The sequence below is a fragment of the Atta colombica genome, unplaced genomic scaffold, assembly GCF_001594045.1.
Source record: "Atta colombica isolate Treedump-2 unplaced genomic scaffold, Acol1.0 scaffold2, whole genome shotgun sequence".
NCBI classification, from domain to species: domain Eukaryota; kingdom Metazoa; phylum Arthropoda; class Insecta; order Hymenoptera; family Formicidae; genus Atta; species Atta colombica.
In genome coordinates this window covers 150,389-163,039 of record NW_017259293.1, presented here as the reverse complement: position 1 = coordinate 163,039, position 12,651 = coordinate 150,389, and the positions used below count along the sequence as shown (strand labels likewise).

At 33.0% G+C, this 12,651-nt stretch overlaps 1 protein-coding gene across 1 annotated transcript in view; it reads right to left on the bottom strand.

Annotated features, from left to right (window-relative positions):
• Positions 1 to 312: 312 nt before the first annotated feature.
• The window catches only part of LOC108687085, a 128,149-nt gene continuing 115,810 nt past the window's right edge, over positions 313 to 12,651 (bottom strand). Inside the window, exon 7 of the mRNA XM_018192689.1 lies at positions 313 to 348. Coding sequence (XP_018048178.1) covers positions 347 to 348 — 2 coding nt within the window. The 3' untranslated portion in view covers positions 313 to 346. The remainder of the gene's footprint in view (positions 349 to 12,651) is intronic.

Sequence of the window (12,651 nt, the reverse complement as noted above, 5' to 3'; positions counted from 1 at the left end):
CAGGTGATAGTCAGAAAGTGCCAGGAGTAAGTGGGATGGGGTAGGCACTTCCCACTTGAGTGTCTCCAAGTAATTTTGGATTATTGTTGACGTGTGCGTTGTCGTGAAGGAAAATTAGCTTGTCTTTTCCGATAATGCAACCTTTTTTCACGCAGAGCACGGTGCAATTTGATCAGTTATTGGTGATAGCGGTGAGCATTAACAGTTTCACCAGGTTTTAACAACTCGTAGTAGATGACACTCTCCTAATCCCATCAAACGCATCGTCTTCCGTCCAAAGCGATTTGGTCTTGAGGAAGATGTTGATGGTTGGGCGGGATCAATCCAAGATTTCTTGCGTTTAGGATTCTGAAATGAAAATGAAAATAGATCTATTTTTCATTGCCTGTCACAGTCTGATGCAGGAATAACTTTCTTTTTTGTCTGGCAAGCAGAATTTGGCATGTGTTTTGGCGTCGCTCCATCTACCTATCGTTCAGTTCATGCGGTACCCATTTTCCGATCTTTTGAATCTTTCCCATGGCATGTAGCCGCATGGAAATGGCTGCTTGAGAAACACCCAATTACTCGGCAAGCATTTTTTGCGATTGGGTATCGTCCAAAAGAGCCTGCAATTGACAGTTCTCCTTCCTGGGCCGATTTTCACGCTTCTTGTCACTTAGATCAAAATTGTCGTCATTGAACCGGCGAAATCAATCTTTGCACGTTGTTTCCGATAAAGCATTGTCGCCATAGGCCTCCACAAGCATTCGATGCGATTCGGCAGCCGATTTCTTCAAATTGAAACAGAAAAGCAAAGCTTCCCGCATATGCTTTTTTTTAGCAAAAAACTAGACATTACGAAAGAAGAAATGTACGTTGTTGTATGAAATTGCTGATGATGCACTGGTTAATGTTGACAGATGTCAAACATTTAAAAAAAAGTTTGTGCCCAGGATAACTTTGTATGCTCACTAATGCCACCTATGAGCAAACAGCGGATTTAATCTTATACATACTAGCTTATAAAATTACGTTATATATAAATGTAAACGCATATTTAAATTATATATCTGGGTGTACGACATTATTCATTCCTTTCTTGTTATCGTAGCGCATATTATGCGCCAGCATCTTCATGCTCCACGGTATTGCAGACAGAGGTCATAATCACAATATTCAGCGTTCTCTCTATTTAAATCATTAAAAAAACGTATGACAAAATATATTTGCGTGCGAGAAGAACATACAAGCGATTTGTGAAAAGCATTCTTACGTGGCGTGAGCTTGTGCCATCGAGAGTTAGCGTAATTAATACGCCCCGCGTAGAACGTATCGAGACATGTGCAAGGCTAAAGTAATGCATTTTGATCGATATTGTTGTCGTGACTTTGTCAACGATTACGAGAGTTGGAAATTAACCAAATATATTTGTAACTTCTTATTGTTAATAAGAAATAACAAATATATTTGGTTAATAATTAAGGGTGATTTATTACCGCCGTCTATTCGCGAGCGACAACGTGATGGGAAAGATGACGAAACATAAGAGGAAAGGAGATAATAAGTGGTAAGATATATGCTGTAAGTATATGCAAGCCTTTGTTATCGATTTTCATCATTTTTGGGGAGGACGGCGGTGAAAAATACGAAAGGCATAGTGAAATTTTGTCATGTTTATGTAATCCATCGACTGGGGTCCTATGTTTACACACATGTGTAAATATCGATAGCTGATAGATAAATACCGATGTGTAAATACCAATGAGACCTTCCCCTCCTTCTCCGCGCCTACGAGTTCCTTCGACGCCCTATGCTCCCATCTAGCCCCCCATCTAGTGAGTTAGAATCTGCCTTGGTTTACTACTTGTGACATTGCCAAATAGTACAATATCTGTAATTAATATACAGCTGCTTGTTAGCGTAATTTAAGATTTTTTTCAAGAATGGCATTCATGTAATTCAAGATTTTATATTTCAACTAACACCGATACCACCGATGGAACTTGTTGCGTCAGTATCTCATAAATAATATTATATGGTAAGCTCAACTGCTTAAATGAAATTCGTTTTTATCAATGTTTTTATTCGGTGTTAACTAGTATACATATTTTACGTTTAATTATCATTATAAAGAGCTAGGATTTAAGTTTTTCTGATTTTGTTAATTAAAACATTTAAAAAGAATATTACAAATTATTATATTTAAGTTGAAAGTATTGTAATAAAAATTTGATTAACATATACACGATCCTTTCTTTCATGTTTTTAATAATATGTAATATGTAATAATATGTAATCTCATTAAACAATTATTTTCATAATTGGTTCAATTTATCCTTCAAAAATACACCACATGCCCACTTACCTATCCATGTAATTAATTTAATCTTTTATTGTTCACGAGATATATCACGGATTTATAAGTACTCAATTATTAAACCAGATGAACATGCAATATTTTGAAGCATTCACCATTAGTTCACCAATAATTGTGTCAAGATTTATAATAATTTAAAGAAAAAGTGTCACAACATACACTAGCCGCGCTCTATTCTACATCGAGACTTTGTACTATGGTAGATGATAGCAAGACTTCTTCTACCGAATCGCAGTTTACTATCACATAATGTTCTACCTTAATATACATCAACTTACTTATATATAAATATACTTACAATTTTCCCAATCAATTGACGTTTATCTACAATGTTAACGTCAATGGAAAAAGATTTTGACATATGATGAACAACATTTATTATTATATTATGTAATTTATATTTTATGTAATTTTACATTAAGTAATTCAGTTATTTTGTCAGATCTATCAATAGTGATAAATGTATTTGTATCGTGCACACAACATCTAAAAACAAATCACTAACACACTCCATTATTGTAAGCCTTACTAACAGCTACCTAACTGACTTACTGATTTGGAAAATGACTGACAGCGCTGTACGAGATTTCACAGTAAAGATGTTTGTTGGATACCATTTCAAGGAAAAGAACAATGTTTCAGTCAAAAGAGTACACCTCAGCCGAAAACTATATCACGTGATCAAATGATAAACTTTCATATAATAAACATTAGCATTTTTATCAGTTATAATCAGATTAATGCGTTATATCAGCAACCGAAAAGTATATCAGGTTCGAACAATTTCACGAATAAACTTTCAGCATTTATCAAATGCAATTAGATCATCAGTTATAATTAGATCATTACAATAAATATTAGTGACAAAATGTACAATGCCTCGAGTAAAGTCACATATCTCAACCAAAAAGTATACGAGCAGATGTCGCGCTCGAAAGACTCCACCTCAGCATTTTTATCACTTGTAGCGCTTCGCGTACCTTGAAGCGCAATTAAATATATATATCTATTGAACAATCAGGCCAATATTTGACAGATATAGACTAATATTTAACAGCTACCAGACTGATATTTCACAGCTATCAGATCGATACTTAACATCTATAAATAGCTTTCAAACAGCTATCAGATCGTTATTAATCTTTTTTCAACTCCATCTACTATATATTTATTAAAATGCTTACTGGTCAGGATATAAAACATATTAATGTGAGATAACGTACATTTTATTTAAAAATCTTACAATTCTTCCTGACGTCGCGACTATCAGTAATATTAAATATTTTAAATATTGGGAGTACAAATTAAGTTCGGTCCGTTCAAAAATGCATTTATTTCAAAACAAAATGAATGAACAGATCAATTAAAGTATTGTCCATCGCTGCCTACTACTTTTTCTCATCTCTCAGGCAATTTTCGAATTCCATCTCGAAAAAATGACTCGTCTTTGGAGGCGATCCAATTTTGGAGCCAATCGATTTCTGCGAAAAAAGTGAACTGATGATTTGCCAAATCGTGCTGCATTTTTCGGAACAACCAATAATCAGAAGGAGCAACGTCCGGAGAATATGGCGGGTGCAGTAAAACATCCCATTTGAGCGTTTCCAAATATTCTTTTACGACTTTAGCGACATGAGGCCGAGCGTTGTCATGAAGAAGAATAACTTCATCATGTTTTTGCTCGTATTTCAGCCGTTTTTCTCGCAATGCATGGCTCAAACGAATCAATTGTAGCCGATACCGATCGCCCGTAATAGAATCGCCAGGTTTCAGCAGCTCATAATAAACAAGACCTTTTTGGTCCCACCAGATACAGAGCATGATCTTCGAACCATGAATGTTTGGCCGTGGTGTTGATGTTGAGATCGATGGCAACGATTGACCGGGCTTAGCATAGTATTTTTTCTTCTTGGGATCGTACAATATCCACTTCTCATCTCCAGTCACAATCCGATGCAAAAAATCTTTTCTCTGTTGTCTTTGAATCAGCTGTTCGCAAGTGAAAAATCGCTTTTCAATGTCTCTCGTTTCAGTTCATAAGACACACAATTTCTTTGTTTTTGAATCATTCCCATGGCTCTCGATCGTACAGAAACGGCTTGTTGAGTTACCCCCCCAATGATTCTGCAAACTCCTCTTGCGTTTGACTCTTCTTCGAGTAATGCCTCTAATTTTTTGTCTTCGAATTTTTTTGGCTGTTCCAGAGCGAGGCTTATCTTCAACGCTGAAATCTCTATCCTTGAAACGTCGAAACCATTCCCTACATGATTTATCAGTAGCAGTGTCACCATAAACTTCGACAAGCATTCGATGGGCTTCAGCGGCATTTTTCTTCCAATTAAAGCAGAAAATCAAAACTTCTCACAAATACTGCTTGATTAACACAAAATTCGACATTTCAAACACAGTAAAAATCAAGTAAAAATCATTATTTTGAAACTCAAAGCGATATAAACTGAATATTATTAGCAGATGTTTAACCTCTCTAAAACCGCCAAAATCATCTGTCATGAACCATTCACAACAGCTGGAGCTATCTTTAGAGAAGCGGACCGAACTAATTTGTACTCCCAATAGAAACAGGACTATTATTTTATAATAATTTAATCTTATAATAATTTAATATCTTTTTCTTTTATAAAAGATTCGGTTTACAATATGGATTACATAGTTGGAATGATGCTTATAAACTTATTAAAAAGTTTATACAATATCATCCTATTTTTTTTATCAGCTGACAAAGACAACGTAATCATAGCCATGGATAAGCAGATATACTTTTAAAAAATAAAAAGGTTACTGCATATATATATATTGAAACATATTCAATAATCAAAAAGCCTCTCCTAAACATGATCAATAATAAACTGAAAACTTTGCTTACTTATTTCACAAGATGGAAGGATTTTAGTTTCATCTCTGATAATACTTATAAATCTCTAAATGTAAGCGACAGTTTACCCAGAATACATGATGTTACCCAGAATACATGATCTTCCAAAGATTCACAAATTGGATTATCCACTCTGAATTACTGTCTATAAACAGTCTCTATACAGAATTGCAACTTTTCTACACAACAGCATAACTAAAAATATTCCCGTATCTGTCATATAGATAATTTTGATTTAGTCAGAAAACAATAAATTCAATGAAAATTAATTCATATTGATCTCTCTCGATGTTATGTCATTATTTACAAACATTCCTATAGAATTGGCAATTAAGAGTTTAGAAAATAGATGCGAATTTAATTTAATTCAATGTAACATATCTAAAGAGGAATTCATGGGAACTGTCCAGTTTGTACTTGATTCAAATCATTTCACTTTCAATAACATCACATATAAACAGAATTTTGGAACACTAATGGGATCACCTCTTTCTCCAATAATCGCGGATGAAGTTATGCAAGATCTCGAAAATGAGATGCTGAGCTGAATAAATCATCACTCTAGCAACAATAACAGTAATAACAATAATAAAAACAATAATTAAAAATTTGGTTTACAATTCCGTACGTAGACCCATTGTCCGAAAAATTTAGAAACTTCATCAAAGACACTATTTCTGTTATATCCTTCTATAGCATTAATAAGGTTACCGCATGAGTAACTATATCAGGGAGCAATAAGATTCATTACCCGCGAGTTGTAAGAAGAACGTCATCTATAAAATTTCTTGTAAAAACTGTAATGAAACTTATGTCCGACAAACAGGGAGACAATTGAAAACGAGAATTTCTGAACACAGATCACACATATTAATAAAAACACAACAACACATTCGATAATTACAGATTATAGGTTGCATCATAATCATGATTTCTGGTGGGAAAACGTTAAAATATTGGATAATTGGCTAAGAATTGGAATTATAATAAGAGCTTGATATCAGAGATGATCAATATAAAACAACAGAACAATAGTATAAACTTGAAAACAGACACAGGATGCTAAATCAAGCATATTTGAATTATTTTAACTCTTAGTTTGTTTTTATTAGTGACATTGAAAATGACTTTTAAATGATCGGTAAGTTCTCACGAATTATCTTATTTTACTATTTGACGATGGTCGACACGTTATTCAGTACTGTACATTTTATTTATTATTTTATAATTTGATTAAAAAAATCTTTAATTGTTTGATATCTTTATTATCAAGACACTGGATTAGTAATTTATATTATGTGCTTGCAATTTCCATTATAGGTAAATTTTTTATACATTCATTTTTCCTATAATATTTATTTAATTTTATTATTAAACCGACCTTGAACAGCATTTATTCCTTCGAGCTCTTTTATGTCTGTTATTATTTTTAAGTTAGGGAATAACATTCAAATTTTTGTATTAAATATTAAATTATAAACAAATAGAGATCGAGAATGAACAAATCGCTTTTTTATTATCATTTTCTAGCTTAAAAACCAGTGTAAAATTCATTTCCTTTCGTCCAATCTCTTTTTGTTAATAATTAAAATAAGAATTCTTACACTAAAACAATATCAAGTAGTTTATAATGGCCATTAGGAATTGACACTGTAATAATTATGCTTTATTAAATTTATAATAATATTTTCGCATAAACAATTTATTCTTATGGTCAATATATTCGAATGTTTCAGCTAATTTCCAGCCTTCTTCAGCAAGAATGATGCATAATAAGAATTCTAATTTAATTAAGAAGCATATATTATTCATTGTGAATGAATATCACGACTGACACTACCATAAACATCATTAACTTCAATTTAATTAATTTTGTTTAATTTACCACATTTCGTTTAAATTCCAACAATTATGTAGATATATATTACTGCTTCAAAATCTACATATGTAAAAAAATCTATTGAGCGTTTCCAGTTCCGACGATCTCCTGAAATAAAAATATCCGTTGACTATCCAGCGTATTAACTGGTTATAGAAAATATAATGTAGGAGTTTGAACACGGAAAATATGTGTTACTTAATTTGTCTTATTATGCATCATTCTCGCTGAAGAAAGTTATAAATTAGAAACCTTCGAATGTATTGAACATACGAATAAATTGTACCTACATAATTATTATTATATATTACGAAAATATTGTTATTAATTTATCGCAATATTACAACATCAATTCCTTTTATTATATAGTCCATTTTAATTTCTTTTGTTAAATATTCAATATTAAATATTTAATATTAAATATTAAATAAATATAATAAAATGAAGATCAACAAAGAATAAATAATTTTATGATGATCATTTCCTAATTTGGTTAAAAAACACCAGTATATAATTTTGTTTTAGTCTGATTTACTTTTGTTAAATATTATGTTATAAATGAATGGAGATCGAATAAATCGTTTTGTCATTATCATTACCTAACCTAGCAAAAATATGTTAAACTGATGTCATTTTTTTCGGCTCGTAAACATCGCCAGTTACTTATTAATGACATCATTTAGACATCGCTATGATGTGATTATGTCAAAGTTTATTGACATCATTATTGTTACATCATAATAACGTTGACATTTGGTATAACGTTGACAATTGGTATAAAAGAGACATTTACTCTGCAAACAAGCTGACGTTATTTATCATCATTTTGACGACAAAATAATCTAAAAATGACGACAAATAATGTCAGCTTGTTTAGTCGTTTTTTAGACGTATCACTTGCGATACTTTATAAATTTATTAACTTTACAATTAAGTAGCACAGCAGCGTCTGTAATACTGGGTCTACAATAGAAGTCATAGCAGTCGTAAGGTTTTCAGTTGTAAAAAATTCATCAATTATAATCGATTATTCTTCTCATAATGGACTGCGATCGATTAATTTTCTACGACTTAAGACTTTACGATCGCTACAACTTCTATTGTGAACCCCGCGTAAAGCACTAATAAAACGCTTATATACATTTTGTTTAGTGCTTTTGCAATACTTTGTAGGCACTGTGAGCTTGGGAAAAAACTTCAAATACACCAAAGTAACATAAACGTGCTCCATCTTTGGATAGACCTAATAACCGTAGCATATTAACGTATAATCCTTTTTTCTTACTTAAAAAACTTACTTTTTACTTAAAATATATTCCGCACATTCTTTTATTGAAAATATATATTAAATACATACATCTATATTGCATTTACATTACGTTTCATTTCATATCAAATATAAATTTCATATTAAATACATGCAATGAATTACGAAAAAATCAAAATATGTACTTAATACTGTTACGTTCAGCGGACTCTCACGATTCTTTTCTTTCATGGAGATCTGGAATTCGTTGAAATAAAAAGACAGCTTCGAATAACGCACAAGTTGAGTGTTATAGCCTAGAGAAGACTAAAAATTTTCTTTTCCCACACTAAAACTAAACTGAAGAATCCAGTATCTCTTCATAAATCGCTCTGAGATAAACTAAAAATCGGTGCACGAGCTATGAGACCAAAAGGATACCAAATTTGTGCCTTTCGGACACGGCTAAAAGACTACGGCTAAAATAATAATAAATATATCATTGAAACCATAAGACTGGCGTCAAGATACTTTTTAACGATTAAGTCGCGATTCTCACGAGTCCGTGAACACAAAATCTAAGAAGGGACATTCAGGGGCAGATTCTGGGTGATCTCGTGTCGACGCTGCGCTTTCTTGACGCACGAACTTTTTCCTATAAATTTTAAGGTCATAAAATTTAGGAGAACACTTTTCCACACTACAGACTCCGATCAACATCCTTTCCTCTCCCCAAGATCTTGATCAATCCAAGAGCAAAGAAAAATCCTACTACTAGTTAACGAAATCTATCGTATTTCACAAATCCAAATCGAAGTAATCAGGGACGATTAATATAAAAACCGCAGCCCTCAGAGTGATTTTTCTCTCTGAACTTAGAGAAACTATAGTTGTCGGGACTTTTGAAAAAGGCTTTATCGATTCTCGAAGCCCTTTTTTTCCAGTAGAATCAGCAAACCATACTCATCTTAAGATCAACAGTACTGGCTAATCGGGAAAATTAACAAAGCGGAGCCAGCATCCCACAGTCAACGGCACCCTCTTCGAGGGTTTCTTGGGCACCTTATTCATCGTTATCGCCAAGTGGTAAGTTTTGATTTCGCTACAATACACTGTGATCCCTCCTCTTCTTGTGTAGTTCCTTTTCAAAGATGACCAAATTTTTAATGCGTTCACGCAGTTCTTCTGCCCCTCATCACCGGCACTTAGCGGAGACTAACAATGTGCGCCGACTCACCACCCGCCCGCGTGTCCGCACTAACATCGCGGAAAACTCTAGAGAACAATCTCCGTTAATTCAGGCATCGGCTCAAGAACAGACTCCGATCGTTCAGTGTCCAGCCTTATATCATCGCTATTAGATATTTTTTACTCTCTTGTCTTCGATTTGTACCCAGACTTTTTCAATGTTCCCGACCTCTTCCCGTCCTCCCCCTGTTTCACATCCGTGATATCATCACTTCCGATTGAGGAATTTTCCGTCTCACATCTCCTCAATTCCTCCTGTTCAACCTGACGCTTACTTCCCCCTAATCTCCTTCCTCTCCTCTTTCATAATGCCCATCAGTTATTGGAATACATGTCTCACTTTATTCCTTCCACTAATGATCGAGTAATTATCGCAGGATCCCCTTGCCTATTTTCAGTTCCCATACTATTTCTCATTTCCATTGATCCTCTTTTTTTCCAACCATATGAACCTACACAATTTTAATTCCCCCTTCCTCCTTCCAAATCCTTCTCACACAAAATAACATCAGTATTACACGCTCTCTTTCCACGTACACACATATATACAAACTCACACATACATAAATCTATACTCAAAAATATTACAGAATAAAGAACCAAAGAATTGTATTTTTATACCTACGGAAAATGTATCACCAAATATTACTTCAATTATAGTACTGTTAAATTAAATCCTCTTTTGTCAATTTAACAAACCTCTCCTTATATTCATTGTAAGTTCTCCCCCGATTGCATTTCGTCTTCTCCCTCACTTGGATGAATACCATGATCGAAAGTCAGGGCATACGAACGTACCGGCACATTGGCGTTAAAGTGCGCCCTCTCGGCACACTGACCCAATTTGGGCCCTTTAAATTAAAAGTACGACCGACTCGTGTGCCTGTTTAGCGGAGCACGAGTTGAGGTTTCCACTTCTTCCATTCGTTAGAAGCAGGATGAAGCGAAATGCCTCCTGATTTGCGTCGGTTCTTCCTCACAGTCCTCACGCTCCCTTGCGGTCCGGCACTTGGATACGACCAAATCGGTCTAATAATTCGGTTTCCGTTGCGTTCCCCCCTCAGCTCCATGCGGAGCTTGGATGTAACAATACATATATAATATGTAGTAGATGTATTGTGCATATTCAAGTCGAAATATATTATGATACATATATAATATGTAGCAAATATATTTAAATATATGGATATTAAATACATAGTTGATACATACATAGCAGAATGTAATAATATGTCATAAGATGGCGTACCGTAATAGCATCACATAACATTAAAAAAATCATAAACGGATAATTTTGAGCAAGTGTCTGTGTATGTATTATTATAATCAATTGTATCTAAGAATAACAAATTTAACTGTTTTGGTTAAAATCTCGTGTGATCTCCTTGCGTAGGATAAGACCGCCCAAGAATATGCCTCACTCAAGACTTTGTATTGAACTTTACGACGAAACTATTAGATTATAAGAGATGTAATTTACACAGAATATGCCTTATTAGTTTGCCAATCTGTATAAAAAAATCATTGTGATCGTTACAGCAATAAAAAAGATATTTTAAATTTTATAATTTTTACCATTTTCTTTGCATATTTTTCATGGATAAATTTTCTACATCAAATTGTTGCTTTGTGAATCTATATTTTTTATATTGTGTGCGTGCATATCTCTGCTTCATATTAAGAGATATATTTACTTAATATCTATAATAATTTTTATATAATTATATTAAAAGAGTTCGCATTTAAGAACAGTTCAAGAGTTTACACATGAACAGCATTGGTAGACATCGATCGTGGGTAATACAATATAATTTTAATTAACAGTCTCTATTCAAATTTTAAATTCGGTGAAAATTGGATCCAGTGCCAGAGCTGTTGATTTTGGGCCCATCGATTTGTGCGTGTGGGATTGTTCGTCAATCGAAAATTTACTTGTATGAACTCTGTTTATAAAAATACACTCAAGTACTTATAAACATGTCTGTTTAATGAAAAATAAATTTTTACTTTAATTAACATTACTTTTCTCATAAATCACACTTTTTTTATAATGCAAACTCTTGAGAAGACACTTCAAGAATTCGCATTTTTCCCTTTTTAGTAGAATTAGTCTCCTGGAAAAGTAAATGATAGTATTAAATTGACGTGACAAATTTTTAATTTAAAGTATAAGGAATAATTTAAACACCATTTTACTGTACAAATCTGTTCTTGTACAAGTTACAGCCTCAAAGAAAAAGTGCGCACTCTTGGGCAGTCTTATTCTATGTATTATATGCATTCTTTCTCAATTGCCATGTGGCATAATCAAAAAGGAAATATTTCCTCTTTGTAGAGCAAAAATACGTTTACCTTGCAAAAAAAAAACTAAATTTATTACAAGTGTATCTTACAATATGCGTGCTCTCAGAATTTGACAAAAATCTGAAACTGAAACTACCATAGTAAACGCGCTTACTCTTTCTACCTCGAGCAACATCGTTAAGATATATCGCTAAGCAGAGCACCATCGCTAAGATATACTGCTAAGCAAAACGCCATCGCTAAGATATACCGCTAAGCAGTGCGCCATTGCATACTGAGGTGCCAAAATAAATTATTTTTAAACATCAACTAAACATGGAATTGGAACGAAGCATGTGTCGCCGCTCTTGGCATGTACATGCCGCCGACCTTAAAACTTAATATTTTGAAAATTTTATTAATATAAAAATATTTTTATTATTTTAAATTTAATTATTTACTAGAAATTAAAATGCCTATAACGCTCGAAACTGCATCTTTATTGATTAAATAATTAAATCTTGAATTAATCTTTCGAACGGCGCGTCGAATTTTTCCGGATTATAAACGCAATTAAACTATTCTAATAATCGCGAATTAAATTGACAAGCAATTTTAATAATTTGATGCTTCAATCAGGCATCATAAAGATTTTAATATGTTGAAAAACTGTTAATAAATTTATTGCAAAAAATATTATTCAATCTTTTAGTAATTTAAGATTAAATTATTTAAACAATGAA